This window comes from Tiliqua scincoides, chromosome 4 (genome assembly GCF_035046505.1).
Source record: "Tiliqua scincoides isolate rTilSci1 chromosome 4, rTilSci1.hap2, whole genome shotgun sequence".
Classification (NCBI taxonomy): Eukaryota; Metazoa; Chordata; class Lepidosauria; order Squamata; family Scincidae; genus Tiliqua; species Tiliqua scincoides.
In genome coordinates, this window is record NC_089824.1 from 102,846,379 (window position 1) to 102,863,374 (window position 16,996).

Sequence of the window (16,996 nt, forward strand, 5' to 3'; positions counted from 1 at the left end):
GTTGCAGTGGGAACCAGAAGATGGCTTTCCTACTTCTTGTAGCAGAAACGCAGGAGAAGATGGGCTTTATGATAACATGGGCCTGTACGATAACTTGCCGTCTCCGAAAATCTTTGCACGCTATCCACCAGCAGACCGAAAAACCAATAGGTTATCTACTGACAAACTGTCTTCTAACCATTATAAATACCCTATTTCATCCAATCTATCTTCTGCTCAGTCTGTCACTAATACCTCTGCTGTGGGGAGGGGATCTGTGTCACAGGTACTGCAGTGCTTAATTCTGTTAATCCATCTTTCTTTGCTTGCTTTGGTGTGTATTCACTGACCACTAAAATATTTGAGTTAAATAAGGCTAGACTCTGCACTGTCACTTGGGTAGTTAATTCTCTCAAAGAAATGTTCAATACCAGGTAATAAAATCCCAGAAATAGTTTATCAATGCAGTGAAATTTTATTTAGTGAATTTGAGTCTCTCAGTCAGTTCATCCAGTTCACCCCAAAAAAGCATTGCTGGGAAGGGTGTTTTTTCAGTGGGTTATCTTAATTTGGGTAGGATCACATTCGTGAGAACGCTAGATCTTTGGAGCCGAGAGTATGACCACTTCAATAGCTGTGATCAACCTGCCCATTTCAGAATAGAGCAGGTGCATGCAACATTTGCAGTTCTTTAGTAACAGATAATGAGAGTGCAGTAACTGTGAGTAAATGCTCTGAACCCCTTTAATCTGTGTTGTTCAGGATGCATTCTTCAGTTCTACAAGGAAGTATCTAATTAAGTATGGCATCTACCTTTGAATCGGCATGTGTTCCACTTTGTGTCCTGTACTCTTTTCAAATCCTTTTTGGGATGCTAATCTTTCAGAGCTCAAAATGATTTGTGAGCATCATGCATGGCGGGGTTTCAAATGAACGAATGAATTGGTGAAGCCACTGTAAATAATGTGGTTGGAGGTTGTTTTTTTTGGAAAGGTTGCCCTTTCTTTGACTGCTCTGAAACATCTCCTGGAAGATGTCACCACTCAGCTGTGATGTGACTGAGCACCTCATTACAAAACCACCCAGTGATGGCGTCATCTACTCAGATGTTCATCTGAAGCTGCCAAAAAGAGTTGTCCTGGGGTCAAGCACTGAGACTTTCTCAGTGAGAATCCACAGAACTAGTAGTAGCCATTAAACAAGCTGTTAGAATTGCTTTTCAGGACCCTTCATGAACAACCTGTTTGGTAGGAGTTATAAAATAACCACTATTGATTTCTCTAAAAGGCGACTGTGTAACATTTTATAATGGAATTGTGTGGGAATTAAAATATGTACCTGTTGGCATGTATGATTTGAACACAGAACTTCTTGAGTCACTACAGCAGCTGATAAATCCTTTCTGCCTAACATATTGTGTATGTTGCACTGAACTGAAACAAATACATATTAGATGAATTATACTTACATTTGAAATTGTCAAATCTGAACCATGAAAGCATAACTTCTCAATCCTTTGAAACAGTTTTGAGGTAGAAATCGGCCAGCATAATCTGATGTTAGAGCTGAAATTTTGCTTTCAGCATGCAAAATTATAAATTTATTTTCTTACAGTTTTTGAAATGTGAACTTTATTCTCTATTTTCCTACACTAATAATGGGATGTTTCCCCCCACACTAATAAGCCTTTATATGGTGTGAGGGGGCCATTGCCTGCCTTTAAGGGGCCAGTCCCAGCTTCCTGAAGTCTCTGGGCATCTACCCATGATTGCTTGATGACTCTCCTTTGCAATAATATGTAGCACATTTTGAAGCCTTGCTTGGAAATTTGAATACTCACCTGCAGCCTACAGCTCAAGAAATGTGTGGTCTCTTTCTTATAAGCAATTGGAAATGCATTTTGTTTCATCTGTGTTGCTTAGGAAGAGGTCCCTTTCCAGTTTTAAACTGGTAAATAACCTGCTTTCATCTGGACAGCATTAGATGTTTTGAAACTTTTGTCTAGGAAAAAAATGAACACTACTATCCAGTCATTACTAAATAAGCATTTGTTTTTCCCAACAGTTTAAAGGAAAGAAAACTTCCACAACTGCAAATGGAATTATGGGGAAAGGAAGAACTTTAAGCAATCCACCGAAGAAATCAGAATTTGCTTCAAATGTGAAACGTAGCACCTCTAGTGAGTGTTACCCATTTATGGAAAGTCTTATCATTGGGAACTAGTTCTAAAAATAAATACAGAAACAAATTAGTGTAAAAGTAATCTCTTGTCCACCTGGGATTAGCAAGAAGTTTGAACAAACATATATATTTTGATGTATTGATATTTTGTATTTATATTTTGATATTTATATTTTGTATTTATATTTTGATATATTGATGACTCTGGTAATGAAAACGCTTCATTTCCAATGGCTCATTTCTGTTAAGATAACACTTTTTCCATTCTCCTTTTGAAGAAGCTGTAATATTGGCTTCACTAGAATCAGTCTGTAAACATGAGCCATTGAACTTAAGTCAGGTGCTTGTGGAAGATATTTATGCTTGCAAGCAACTGTTCAGTTGTTTAGTCCTGTCCAACTCTTCATGACCCTATGGACCACAGCATGCCAGCCCCCCCTGTCTACCACTAACTTCTGGAGTTTGTCCAAATTTACATTCATTGCCTCGGTGACACTATCTCACCATCTCATCCTCTGCTGTCCCCTTCTCCTTTTGCCTTCAATTTTCCCCCGCATCAGGGTCTTTTCTAAAGAGCTCTCCTTTCTCATGTGATGACCAAAGTATTTAGCTTTGGCTTCAACTTCAGCATCTGTCCTTCCAATGAACAGTCAGGGTTGATCTCCTGTAAGATTGACTGATTTGATGTCCAGGGGGCTCTCAAAAGTCTTCTCCAACACCATAATTTGAAAGCATCTATTCTTTGGTGCTCAGCCCTCCTTATGGTCCAGCTCTCACAGCCATACATTACTACTGGGAAAACCATAACTTTGACTATACTGTCTTAAAAAACCCTCATGCCTGATCCAGCTCTCTATAGTGCCCATACAGGTATCCCAGCAAGTGTAGGCTTTGACATTGGCTGAGGTGTTGGAATCTACAAAATGGGTGGGGGCACACATACAAAGCTGACTGTAAATGTTCTGCATTCAGTAGAATATATGCATTGATAACACCAAGCTTTATAAGTACTAGGGTTGAAGTGTGACTTTGGTTGACTTGGAGTGCTCTGCCAGTATCCAAATTTAGCCATATTTTCCTGCTCTCTGTTATCCCTGCTAACTAAGAGACACTTTTTCAGGTGAGTGCTCCTCTTTTATTTAGCAGGGGGAGAGTAACTGGCCCGCCTTCCCCAGCAGAGTCTTTTCTAGTGGCTGTCTGCTGGTGTTCTTTTTAGATTGGGAGCCCTTTTGGGACAGGGAGCCATTTAGCTATTTGTAAACTGCTTTGTGAACTTTTTGTTGAAAAGTGGTATATAAGTACTGTTAATAATTTCTGCCCCCCACCTGTGAATTCTTTCCCTAGCTCAGAATAGTAGACAGACGTCAGCACATGTATAAGCTACAGTACGTTGAGCAGAGCAGATGTCCAAAGTCAGTAACTTCTGGTCGTGGAGATTATTTCTGTTGATCTCAATGCAGCTCTCCTTGATTGTTTACTCTAATCAGCACTGATTGTTTGTTTGTAAATTGTTTGAAACAGACATATAACTTGCAGACAGTATTATGCTGCATGAATAGACCAACCTCATTTGAACACCATTTCCAGTTTGGCAATTAAATTGATAAAATGGTTGTGATTTACAAAAATGTGTACAGGTTTGCTGTCCATCAAAGAGGCCAGTGCAGAGAGCTATTCCTGTTTTAAGTGGGGGGAGAGCAGGGGGAGGATACAACTATTTATGCTTAAAATGTATAATCTACTTTATCTTCTTTGAAACTCCAGGTTTTTTGAAGTGAAAAAATGCATTTTTAATTGTCTTTTTAATGTGAATTGTATTTGCCATATGTGTTTTAATAAGCATTTGTACTTTTGTCTCAAAGATCTAATAATGAACCTTTATGTGCAGATGCGGATCAATACAAATATGGCAAGAACCGTGTTGAAGCAGATGCAAAGAGGTTACAATCCAAAGAAGAGGAGCTGTTAAGGAGAAAAGAAACTCTGCGGAATCGACTGGCTCAACTCCGAAAGGAAAGGAAAGATCTTCGAGCAGCCCTTGAGGTGAACTCTGGTAAGTCAGGCATTTAACTTTGTTATATTGTTCCATGTTCAGAGAAGTTCCAGCAGCAGTCGATGATAGTGCAATATGGCTAGATTTTAAGCAGGTCTCCTTGCATGTGAAACGTTGTGATGCCGCTAAGGGTGGGGACCCACATATTGTAAAGAACAGCAGCTTTGTGTCAGACGTCTCCATGCCTTTGTAAAGTGTAATTCAAGTTACCTTTTGTCCTGATGTTGTGTCATTGTGTCGTGCGCGTCCTCGCTCTCACGAACGGCAGCCAGTGGAATAGAGGCTGAGAAGTGTTGATTGTAATGATCAGGGCCCCAGTGACCAAGCAGATGTATAACTGTTTTCTTTGCCTGCATCACATATTTCAGGCAGGAAAACCCTAATTATCCTTGAAGACAAACTAAAGAAGCTGGAAGAAGAGTGTAAACTGAAAGAATCTGAACGTGTTACTCTGGAACTAGAGTTGACAGAAGTGAAAGAAAACTTGAAGAAAGCCTTGGCTGGTGGCATCACATTGGGACTGGCAATTGAGCCAAAATCAGGAACTTCAAGTGCACAGGTAGTCTGGTTACCAAATAAAGGCAATTAAGTACATACACTCGCTTAGTTCAGTCATGTCGTCAAGTCTCATGGCTAATACACTTTTTTTTTTTGCATTGTTTCTACTTCCATTCTACTCTTCAGACAGTGAATTGAGACACCATGTATAGGAATTACAAGTACTGGCTAGTAGTAACTACAAATGCTTTATTCAAGACTGCAAATCACATTGGTTACTTTCATTTGTTGTATGAAGAAGCAAAAATTCTACCACTTAGGGTGCAATCCTAACCTGTCCTGGAGCAGGCAGGCCAGCAGGCCCGTTTTGCATGCAAGGCAGGATTTGGGCTGCAAGTGGCTCAGCCCAGGGCAAGGGGAATCGCTTCCCCATACCCTGAGTAAAGCCACAGCAGCCCCAATAGGACTACTCAGGTCAGTGCCACCTCAAGAGGTAGACAAATCTGAGCAGCCCGGGACTGCTCTGGGACGCCTGGGAAAGGGGTTAGAATCTGGCATAACTGCCGGATCCTGGCCTTGCCTCCTGCTCCCCAGACCCCGCCCACCCTCCCCCGGGAACAGCCATTGCCCACTCTCCCCCAGAACACCTCCTGCCCACCCTCCCCACGCCTTCCCAGACCCCTGCGTTGGCCAAGCTCGGCCAATGCAATCTATCTGCTTCCCAGAGCCTGTGTTGGCATGGGAAGGCCAACACGTTTCCGTGCGCCGGCCTAACCCCACTTAGGTTGTTGCGGAAGTGCTTTATGGCACTTTCATGACAGCATTGGGCTGGTTTGGATCGAGCCCAAAGTGTATTTAAAAAAAAAAAAAAAATTAATACTGCTAGTAACAATGAGGCTCTGTGACCCAAACCCCAAGTTCTGTACTTGATATTCATTTGTAAAAAACTGCTGACCCACTCTCATTATTACTGTGGGGGGGGGGGGAGTTTCATCCTCTTTACATTTGGAAGGGAAGAGGCTGTCTACCATCCTTCACTGTTCCCTTCCTCTCTTCAGCTGTACAACTTTCTGTTACTATAATTGTGTTTTTTTTTAATATATAATATTTTTGGAGGAACTCTTGTAATGCATTGTAGGAAAAGGGACTGTAGCACTTCTTGGACCCTAAAAAGCAGTTATCTGTTACTTCTTGGATAAGATCAATGATCTCAAAACTTTTGGGTTTTGACTGGCCTTGACAGTCCAGTCTGATAGTCAGTGTTTGAGTTTTTTCTCTGCATAGTGGAAGAATTATGAAATGAGTCATCAACCTGAGCCATACTAGGCTGTTGGTATCTGCTAGTCTGCTTTCAAACAATCATCTGTTACTATTAGTGTTTCCCTTTTTTGCACACACACAAAAAGCCCCTGATTTTGATAGGTTACGCAGCATTCTGCCCATCCTGCTAAATATGGAAAATATTCTGCTGTCCCAGTCTTGATGGCTCCCTAAAGAACAGGGCATGAGTTCTGGGTGAGAGTGGGGAACGGAAGCATGAGTTCTTGTGCCACTGATTTTCCATAAGATTACGGCCACTTGTCCCACTTTGGGCAGCCCACCATAAGAGAGCTGGAATAAAATTCACTATAAGTAAAGGAATACTCAGTCTTGCCTGCCTGTATTGTGGGAACTGTGTTATACAGTTGAACAACCCCAGCTTAATTTGTCTAAATTAGTTATACTATTTATGCAAAGTTTTATATTCTGTAAATGATAAAAGGGTTTCTTTCACCTCCCCCTCTTTTCACAGCTGTGAAAGTGATTTTAACTTGTTCTGTATTATTGCACAGTCTCCAGTTCTTAAGCATCAAACATTGGAGAACTCTCCCATCTCTAGTTGTGATACAAGTGATACGGAATGTTCAGTGCCTGTGAACAGTGCTGTGGTCCTGAAGAGACACTCCTCCTCCAGCACTTCTCCCTGCAGAGGCCATGTGCTTCAGAAGGCAAAGGTGAGATCCCCATCAGTGTCCAATGGTCATTATTTTATAGCTTGTCTTGTTTGTCTTCTGCACTCCTTCATGGGAAGTAGAGGAGTCTGATTGGTGTCTGGCTGTACTGCTCCAGAAAATGAAAATTGACAGGATGCATTATAAGGTCTCCAGACTTTAGTTCTAATTTTTAGAACTTCGAGAAATTGTAATTTAGCCCATTTTTTTCCTATTGGATTTTGGCAGTCTGGAATAAGTACTCCGATGAATCCCTTGTGTTAAAAAGCAGTTAATCTATGGAGACTTGAATTTATTTTTTTTCCCCTTTTAGGAATGGGAGATGAAAAATGGAACATAAAGATTGAGTTCGTCCTAGCACTCTGTTTCGAGTCTCTCTGTGATGTGGTTCAAGAAGGACTGAGGATGATTTATCTACGCAATGGTGTAAAGGGTTTGTCAATCCCATTCAGTTAATAATCAGTACAGTCAAGGAAATGGTCATCTGGAGTGTGTTATTCAGATTGCTATGACAGTTCATCTGGATGGAATACTACTAACATAAAAGGAACCATTTAAATGATTACGTAGTGGGATCAGGTTAAAGTAGCAATTGTGTTGGATGGAAATGGAGACTGGCATGTTTCAATACTCATGGAAATAGTTTTAGATAGCTTTAATCATTTGGTATTATATCAAATGTTGAGTTCCTATAGAAGGTACTGGATAAGTGTGAGGATTCACAAGTTTATGGCATTCATTCAGTCCTTATTTTTATGGTAGAAGATTGAAAAACTGAAGTCGTAAACCTGCTGTTTTCCATAGTGATTAGAGATCAGAGAAGGACAACACAAGTGTGGGAAATGTCCTTTATAGTGGGGAAAAAGACTCTTTCTGGTTGCAACTAAAAGGAGCTGTTATTTTTAAGACATTGTTTTTATTTATTTTTTTTCCAAATGTTGTTAATTGATTTTTTTTTTTAAAAACATACACTCACACCCCCACCAACAAATAAAAAATAATTAACAAGCAACTATACACTAAAAATCCCCGTCATAATAGTAGACGTTTAGGGGAACATGTGGAAAGAAACTGTGGAGGAACAACATAGCATCACTGCATTCCAAAACATTCTAATAAGAAAAGACCAAGGGCCCACCCCTATCCAACTTTCCAGCACCAATGCATCCTTGAGGTAAGGGAAGAAACATTCCCTTAACTCGAGGAGGCTTCCGTATCTGCCCCCCCCCCCCCGGGATGCAGTGCAGGCCCTGTTGGCACCGCTGCATCATTGAATAGTATTGGGCCCCAAAACTAATACTAAAATAATCTTAACCTCCTCCATTTTTGCAAACACCACTTTTTCTTTTATTGTTAAAAGACAAAGTTCTTTCAACCATCTCTGGCTGTCTGAAATAAACTGAACATTTTTTACTACTACTATTATTATTATTCCTTAAGCATCTGTTATCTTCAGTGATCTCTGCCATAAGATATACATGTTCCTGGGTTGTTTTTTTTAAGGGAACACTGTAATGTTTATTTTTATAATTTTTTATAATGTTTCTTTTTTCTGCTGTAGTATAATGGCTAAGAGTGTGAGCTGTGAGCCAGGAAGTCCCCAATTCAAATCTCTCCTTGGCCATAAAATTACTACACTAGGTTGCCTTTTAGGCAAGCCACAGTCTCTCAGCCTCGGCACCCAATCTGCAATATGGCGATAATAATACTGACCTACCTTACAGGGTTGTTGTAAGGATTACTGAGATAATGTATGTGAAGCGCTTTGAATGCTTGAAATGTCCTATATTTCATGACCTATATTATTATTCTGCACCTCCCAAGAAGCTTATCTGCAGTGATATAGTTATTGTCTCCAGTTGTCAGTATGGAGAATCCATGGCCTCAGACCAGAGCAAAACCAAACCATGACCACATGCACATAGGCTGTTCCAGTATCACCCACATTTCAGAAAGACTAAGGATGATAAATGTTCAATGAAGGTGGTTAAGGTTTTCTGAGGCACATAAGGGTATAATGCATTGGGATAACGTTTTCTTTTCTCATTTCAGTCAGGATTTCATTTTTCTTCCATTTGAATTATATGGCAATTTGGCAGGGCTGACAAATAGATGTGCAGAAATATCACATATTCCCACCAATTGTCACTGCAAGGAAGTTTATACAAAAGTTATTTTGTTTAGGCAAATTATTTTAAACTAATTTATTTGTATATTTCATTAAATGTTTAATTTATATATGTACATATTTATGATGTCTGCTAGACCTCTAATCAACCCGTTTTATTGAAGAAGTGATTTCAGTTGCTGCCATTTTTTTAAACAGATCACACACCATGTAACAGACTAGTTAACTAGAATATAAGTGCAATTTCATTTTTCCTTCATGAAAACTATTTTGAACAGAGGGTGCATTTTAACATTTTAGTTCCTGCATCATCATCATTCTAGGCTGGCAAATTCCACTAAAGTCAGGACTCAGACAGACATACCTACCTTGGCAAGTGAATATTCCCACTTTGGATTCACAGTCACCTGTTTGAGGGCATTCATATGCTTTTCAAAAGTAAACCAAGCCAAAAGGAACTGGTATCCAGGGAAAGCCAGCTGGACAGAGTGCAGATTGACTTTGTGATTGTCTTCAGAACCAGCTAATCTCCCCCATGTGGCTTTTCAGAGTGCTAATTGGCTGCCCTTGCAGCAATCATAAAAATCTCCTCCCTGTGACATTTTTTTAACCAAATTGATTAGCTTATTTTTAGAAAAAGTGCTAAATAAACATTTAGGCGGTTAAACACGTCAGATGAGGATAAGGGCTGTTTTAAACACAAAACATGCCCAGCGTAGGAGTTGCTTGCCATGTAGGTGTCATAGCGGATACCTGTGTCAGTAGAGCAGCAAAGGGAAGATGCAGCAGAGAAAGAGGGGTCCTTAAGGGAGGTATGTCTGTCTTTGGCAAGACTTCTGTCTACGGTATTATGGGCTGTGTGCATTTCTTACCTTTCTGATAGGGATGGGAACTTGTCTGGCACTCAGATCCTACAGCAAGTGTTTTTGTCACTGTATTATTAAACTTTATCTCTATGAGGGTTAATCAAGGACTTTCCAAAAATAAGCACAATATTGCAAAATAGTTGCTAGAATACACAGACAGACACTTTATGTCTCTTCTGTTCTGGTGCTACTTCTGTGACTTGGTTCTCCCAAGCCATTTTTGCTGTCAGGCCGGTGCTAGATGCTGACTAGAATATTGTGTGTCCATTCAGATAAAAAATGATTACCCCCGAAATAATGTCTTAATAGACCACATTAAATGCTGTGAAATACTCTCCATTCCCTTGTTGGGGATGGTGGGAAGCAATATATAGTGCTTTGTTTAGGTGCCTCCTTGTGAGTGGCTTTATTGACTTAAGCCTGTGTGGAAGAGTTGCATAATCATGGATATTTTCCACAAACCTCTCTACAATTTTTTTTTAAAAAACTGCATTCTGTCACTCTCTTCTGTCAAGAGACAGAACCTAGGAGGAAGCTATGCAAGTAGGAGAAGGCTTCTCTCCCAGTGAGTAGGAGCAGTAAGTTGGGTCACACTTAACTACTGTTCCTGAGTGAACACCTCACTTTCTCCCATATTTGCTGCCATCCATTCTTGAGGGGAAATGTCAGGCATTGCCCTTGGGGATGATTGGGGGCAAAAGTTAATCTAGGGCTAATGCACAGCACAGAGAGAGAAGCAAAATCCTTCCTTTGCCTCCTGAAAGCAGTTCTGGAGTTGAAGATGCAGTGCAATGTGATGTGGGAGGACATCGGGGTAAGGTGCTCCTTATGGTTGTCCCACTCAGGGCCTGAAGTTCGGAGGAGTTTAAAAGGGCAGGTCTTGGCCTTCTCTCCTCCTAATCCAAAGCAGGAATGGAATTTTTCCCCCCTCACCACCCCATGAACCATCAGTTTAGGGAAGGTCAGGATAGCTTCTTCCCCCAGGAGTGCATGGATAAGGAGCATGCAATTGAGTGGGGCTGAAGAAAGGCTGGCAATGCCCTATAAGTTTATCTCCTGTTTTTGTCACATATTTCACAGCAAAACTTTTTATAGAATAATTTTTCCGACTGCTTTGGCCATAGTGCTCCCAGGTACTACTTTAAATTTTTTTATAAACATGGCAGTGAGAATATTTTACAGATCTAGGTTTCCAAAACAAAATCTAAATCAGGAACTCTTTTAAGATTTTTCTTCCTAAGGTTGTACTTGGTGTCATGGGGTATGGGTATACAGTACTTTTTAAATATATGGGGAATTAAGTGTTTTTTGGAAAAAAATATCTGCAATGTATTACAAATTTTGTATCAGTCTTCTATTATTACTACACCAACCAACGAATCCCAGTTGTCTGACATAAAGTAATACAGTACTCTCTTATTCACACTGTAGTTATTTCCATATTGTATTTTCTAAATGCAAGTTCATACTTAAAATTCTCCAGGAAGAAGGAACGCAGAGGCAAAAAAACATATTTTGTTGGTGATCTTCTGTTTGTATCTCCTGTATTTTATTTAACATTCCATTTGTCTTGTACTTCTCACTATTTGGCTGCTGTTTAACAGAGTGCTGGACTACATAGGTTTGGCCAGCAAGGCAATTCATGTTCTTAGATAGAAATTCATGGTTCTTAAAAAGCCCAATGAAGAAAAAAAAATGGCCCATATGAAACCTGGATCTTATTAAGGTGGTTCCCAAACTTTTTAGCACTGGGACCCTTTTTAAAATGGCACATTATTGGGACCCACCTAGGTTTAATAGACTTAAACAAATGAATGATTTCTTTCTAGATCTTTTTTTATTTACAATAACCCCCCAAAAGATGCTGAAACATTTATCTCCCTATATTTACACATGCTTGCAAACTGCAGCTCAGTTTGCAAGGAGCTGAGCTCTTTGCCGGGCAATTAGCAGTTACATGATTTTTGAACAGCCTCAGGGCTTTAATCAGTTATTCTGATCTCTCCATCCATGTTTTCATTGGAGGCTCTGCTCGCTGGTATAGGACCTGCCAAAAATTGGGTCCTGAGCCACAGTTTGGGAACCACTGCCTTATTCGCTTTGATTAACTTTTCATCTTTCTACCCAGAAAGTACTATGACAGGCACCTAATGGGTGTAACCTATGAATTAGCATTATTAATAAAGATACCCTGTGAAAACTCAGCATTTCTATCTCAGTGTTTATTTGCAGTCCTGAACTGCACAACAGCTTCTTGACATTCTGTTAAACTGCTCCTTTGCCAGGTAGTTTTTATATAGCCAGTCTACATTGCAAATTTGAAGTGGGCTAATGGAATAGATTCAAAAATAATGTATTTTTGCCCCTCTCTTTAACATATCACTTCCTCACAGCTTCCTCCTTTATCCGTTTGGTTTGATCTGCAAAGCTTCTAGTGGATGCTACTACTTGGAATGGAAGAAAAGATTAAAAGGCACTGTTTCCCTGCTGTGCTTTCTTGCCCAAAGAAAACCTTTTTGAGGACCAGTTATTGGATGGTTTTAAGAGAGATGGCTCATGGAGTTGGCAGGGTGGGCAATGGGAAAGTTGATGGGAGCCCAGATATGATTCACAAGGTAAAGATCACCAGTTTTGTTGCTTGAGCAGATGATGCTGTAACAGGCACTGAGTTACAATGCATGTTTTATAGTAACAATGAAAAGACATGGGCATGAAAAGACTTATAAATGGACCCACCACCACCACCACCCTCATGCTCCTTGTGGCTGCAGATGGGCATGATACAGCAATGTTATGGTAAGCAATTCTGCTGTTATAACCAGAATGTGGTGTTTTGTTATAGGGAAGCCAAGGCGAACGTAACATATGCTTCAGCCTGGAGTCGTAGTGACTTTGATTAGAGACAGGGCAGCTTTAACATATAATCTTCTATATTTTATCTGAAATAGTAACACCATAATACTGTTCCTAAGTAATAAGAGATGCCACAATATGAAATATAGGCACTCACAGTACTAAACCTGGTGTATCTTGCAAGGTCAAAAGCCCACTTTCGGTGTTGCAGCACATCCCATGGGCTGACATTTTAAGAGAGCAGAATGAAAATGGCCAAAGATCAACCTGAATTTGATGATGGCACCTATGGCTGAGATTGGATCATTTTTAGGAAGGAGTGAAACACTCAAATCACTTTGAGGGCTGCTTCTACATTTGTCAGTTTAAGACAAGTGCATTGGTATGTTAATCGTAGGGACACCTTTTTACTGCAATTGTAACTCAGCATTTTTTCAACCCATTCTGTTAACCTCTTGTCTTCAGAGCACCCCATTGCATGGTCTTTCTGAAACACCATAGATCTCTCTGAACCCTGTTTTTATTCTCACTACTTCATACCATACTTTCTCTTCTCTCTTCACGCCCCATAGCAATGTTGTCTTCTCCTTCTGCACCACTGCCACTTATGACCCCTTCATTCTGTTTTACCATTCTTATGTCTCTCTGTATCTGACCTCTTGGTTCTCTCCACCCCCATTTCTTCCTTCATTCTTTTTGTTTTTGTCATCCCCTACTTATCTTTCTTGAGTTTGGCCACAGCAGCACACTTTTTTTTTTAAGCTTTCCTAGCATTTGATAAAGTCTCTGATGCAGGTGTTTGCCATGCAGTGTGACTGTCTACAACTGACTGAGAAAAAAATGAGTGCTGTAGCTAAGTCTGAATGCATTTGAATCTGGGGAGGGAAAATTCCCAGCCCCCATCATTACTAGGCTTATGAGGACAGCAGATGTCTCTGCAAAGAGGTGAGAGAGAAGACCCTGATAATGGGTATTTGAAATTCTCCTTTGGGGCAATGCAAATAGATGAACCACAACTGGCTTACAGACTGTATTCTGCACAGACCTGCTTTTAACTGTCTCCCATGAGCTTGTCTTTTATGGTCCTGCCCCACTTTCAGCCCTGATTGTAAAAGAAGGAGCAAATCAATATGTAGAGTGTCAAACAATTTTTAATGAAGGAAATTTTGTGGTACAGTTTCTCAGAACAAATGCATTCCTTTGGATACAGTAGTTCACCTTCTACACATTTTTGAAGCAGAAGAGTTAGGCTGCATTGTGCAGGTTACAAATATTTGATTACCAAATCTGTGACAGGGTCTAATTCAAGACATCTTGACTATGTAAATTGAGCTATTGATTATTCATTTGAACCAGAGCTAAATGTTAACACAAAGCGTCTTCAAACTGATTTGCTTTTTCTCAAAACCAGAACACATCACTACAAAATTTCCATTTCATCTGTTACATATATACAAAAATATACAGACTCCTCCACCCCACCCACCCACCCACCTACCTGACCCATTAACAATTATAAATCCATTTTGCACCCCCCCCCCATTGTATACAAAGAGACTTGAATAAAGTTATCTAAAATAGGACTAGGAAAATGTGTCAGATATTCTCATGTCAAAGCCAGGTGAAAAAAAGGAAATGATGGAAAAGTTGTGAGGGCTACTAAAAGTGTTTAAGCAAGCTGCACGTTTTTAGAATTGTAGTACAAATAAGTGTTTGGAAGGGGAGTTATAGCTTCATGGTCTATATAAATAACTATAACTAGTTTCATTGGCTCATACCTGTATGCAGTAGCTGAAAGCCTTAAACTGTACAGTACTGCAATGTTACAGAGGCGCTAGCGTTTTTTATAGTGACAAGGGCTGGTTCACACTCAGTGTGGCAGGCCTGGTTGCTACTGTACAGCAGGAGTTGCTGTGGAGAATAGGTGAAAAGTGACACGAAGATATGTGCCTCCAAACACTCAGGAACATGTGGTAGGAATGGGAGCTGTAATCATTACGGCATGGTGATGCTGGCCGGTGCATGTTTACAGGCTTGCACCATTCCTGTACTCTTCATAGTATTCAGTAAACACCAATGCATAAGAAACAAGTGCTATGTTAATCTGCTCCTAAAAGTGTCAAGCATACACAACTACACCATCCGTACCACATAATGCAGAACTACAGCAGACCAAGTCAGGGTTTTGTTTTTTTGCCTGCATCAGGCAAAAGGCATTTATAGTAGAACCGTAGAAACTATATTCCCTTCTAAGGGATCTGCACTGGTACAGGGACCTAATTCTGGCATACAGTGTCACAATGGCATTGCACCACCATCCCCAGACACTTGGCAATAACCTCATGTGTCAACACATGCTGAGCTCTGTGTTGTCAACACTGACAGAAGTGCAGCACTTGTGTGGGGAATAATGAAGGTGTAGATCAACTGTAGCACCTCCTTTCACAAAGTGGGGAGTCCTAAGACCAACTGCAGTAGTGAAGAATCATTAGAGTATTATTTGTGTAAGCCTTGTACAGCCCTTTCTGCAAATGGAAGGAAAAGCAAGCTTTTATTGCAGCAAGGATAAAGTATGGGCCGCTTAGCTGGTAGCAACTGCTGTCACCTCAGGGCTAGAAAGCAATGCCATATGATCAGGAGGACCCCTAAGCATGCCAAATGGCCAGTTAGTAAAGGTGAGAGAAGCAGAGGAGATGGGGCATGTTCTGTTAACACTGCCAGGTGTGTTTTGTTGGCTGTGTAGTTTTCAGATCCTGCTCCAGTCACATAGGGATAAGCAAGCTCCATCTGGACCCAGAACCTAATTATTTACAAAGCAGGGATATGTTGTGCAAGGAGGGCACTGCTTGGATATATATATATAGAGAGAGAGAGAGAGAGCGCACACGCACGCTCTGGTTGGTTAATGCCCCCCCCCCAAATATGAGCAATAGGCTTCCTCATGTAGTGGACTTTTCAGAAATATTTCTAAGCAAGCAGTACTCCAAAACTGCTGCCTTAAATTGTCCCCAAGCAAAGGTTCCTTTCACACCTTGCCCCTCCCTCCTCCTAAGCACCCAGAGGAAACAGCAAATTGACATGGGGCAATACTGACCGACATGCCATTGTTAGGAGGAGCCAATAAAAACTTCACAGTGCAAATTGCACATGGTATTCAGTGGTGCCAGACTTGTATCCCCCCTCCCTTCTATTCCAATCATACAGTTCCCTGGGTCTTCACACAATGTCTTTATACATAATGTGAGCCCAGAGGCTTAAATAATCAGCATAAGCAGCTGGAGAGGAAAAATGGACCAGAAGGATTAGGAAAGGTGATCCATTAAAAATGCGATGGGCAAGAGGTACTGTGACAGAAAGGGACAGATGCCTGGAGGCTGCAGCCAGCTGAGCCCTTCATCTCTCAGTGGTACTGAATTGATTAATGAAACCCTGGGCAACAAAAGATGCTTTGGCCACAGACTGACTTGGGATGAGGCCACTGCCCATCTACGTCTGCATAACAGCTGTGGCTTGATAATGCATTTGAGCCAATGTTTTCCTAGATTGGTTCAGCTGAGCACTCTGTCGGTCTAGGAATAGTGCAATAGGAAGCCAAAGACTCATGAAGGCCGCAATTGTAAATACAACTTCCCTTACAGGTGGAATCATTACAAACTGTCTTCACATGGAACCAATATCCTTGGAGAGGCATGTCCCCTTGTTACACAGCAGGTAACTTGGTAACTGGTAACATTATAAGAGACTATGGGCGCAATCCTAACCAACTTTCCAGCACTGACCTAAGGGCAATGCAACTCCGAGGCAAGGGAACAAACATTCCCTTACTTTGAGGAGGCCTCCGTGAGTGACACCCAACTGCAGGATGCAGCACATGCCCCACTGCAACAGCCATGCCGGTGCTGAAAAGTTGGTTAGGATTTGGGCCTATGTTACCTAGTTTATTATTATGGGAATATCAATACACACGCAAAGACTGATACTTTTCAGTTTGTTTTGGTTTTGCCTCTATAGCCCCCATGGATCTGTGCAATAATGAGTTTCACACATCAGGATCTATTATGGAATAACATTTTCTGCTGGTCAGTTTCCCACAGGGTGGGTGTGTTTGTAGGTTAATACTCTTGTTACTGTTGGACTATTTTGTGACGGCAATCTGCTATAGAATGAATTCCTGCCATTCTCATTGCACTATAAAAACAAATCCATACAGCTGAGAATGGAAGGAGTTTAAGCCATTTCTGCCCCAATGTTATATATATACAACAAGGGCTAAATGTGTACCCCTGTGGACTGGGCAAAAATGGGTATTAAAGGGACACTAGTCAACCTTCCAATTCTTACAGCCAGACAAGGCCTTCAAGGGGGATAGGCATGCTACAAGGTTGTACTGGACTTGAGAGAAATGATTCTTAGGCACTGCCTGGGATTTGATGGAGGAAAGCCAAGG

General features: G+C 40.9%; 1 protein-coding gene across 3 annotated transcripts in view; it reads left to right on the plus strand.

Moving 5' to 3' along the window:
* AFAP1 (actin filament associated protein 1) overlaps positions 1–7,658 on the plus strand; it is a 51,873-nt gene extending 44,215 nt beyond the window's left edge. For 2 of the 3 annotated variants that reach the window (XM_066623824.1, XM_066623825.1), the window contains exons 13-17: positions 2,044–2,158; positions 4,049–4,213; positions 4,582–4,772; positions 6,544–6,705; positions 7,016–7,658. In XM_066623824.1, the coding sequence (XP_066479921.1) occupies positions 2,044–2,158; positions 4,049–4,213; positions 4,582–4,772; positions 6,544–6,705; positions 7,016–7,042 (660 nt within the window). In that variant the 3' untranslated portion in view covers positions 7,043–7,658. Of the gene's footprint in view, positions 1–7; positions 266–2,043; positions 2,159–4,048; positions 4,214–4,581; positions 4,773–6,543; positions 6,706–7,015 lie in introns of all 3 variants that reach the window. The other variant, XM_066623826.1, reaches the window with a different exon arrangement.
* Positions 7,659–16,996: the final 9,338 nt, after the last annotated feature.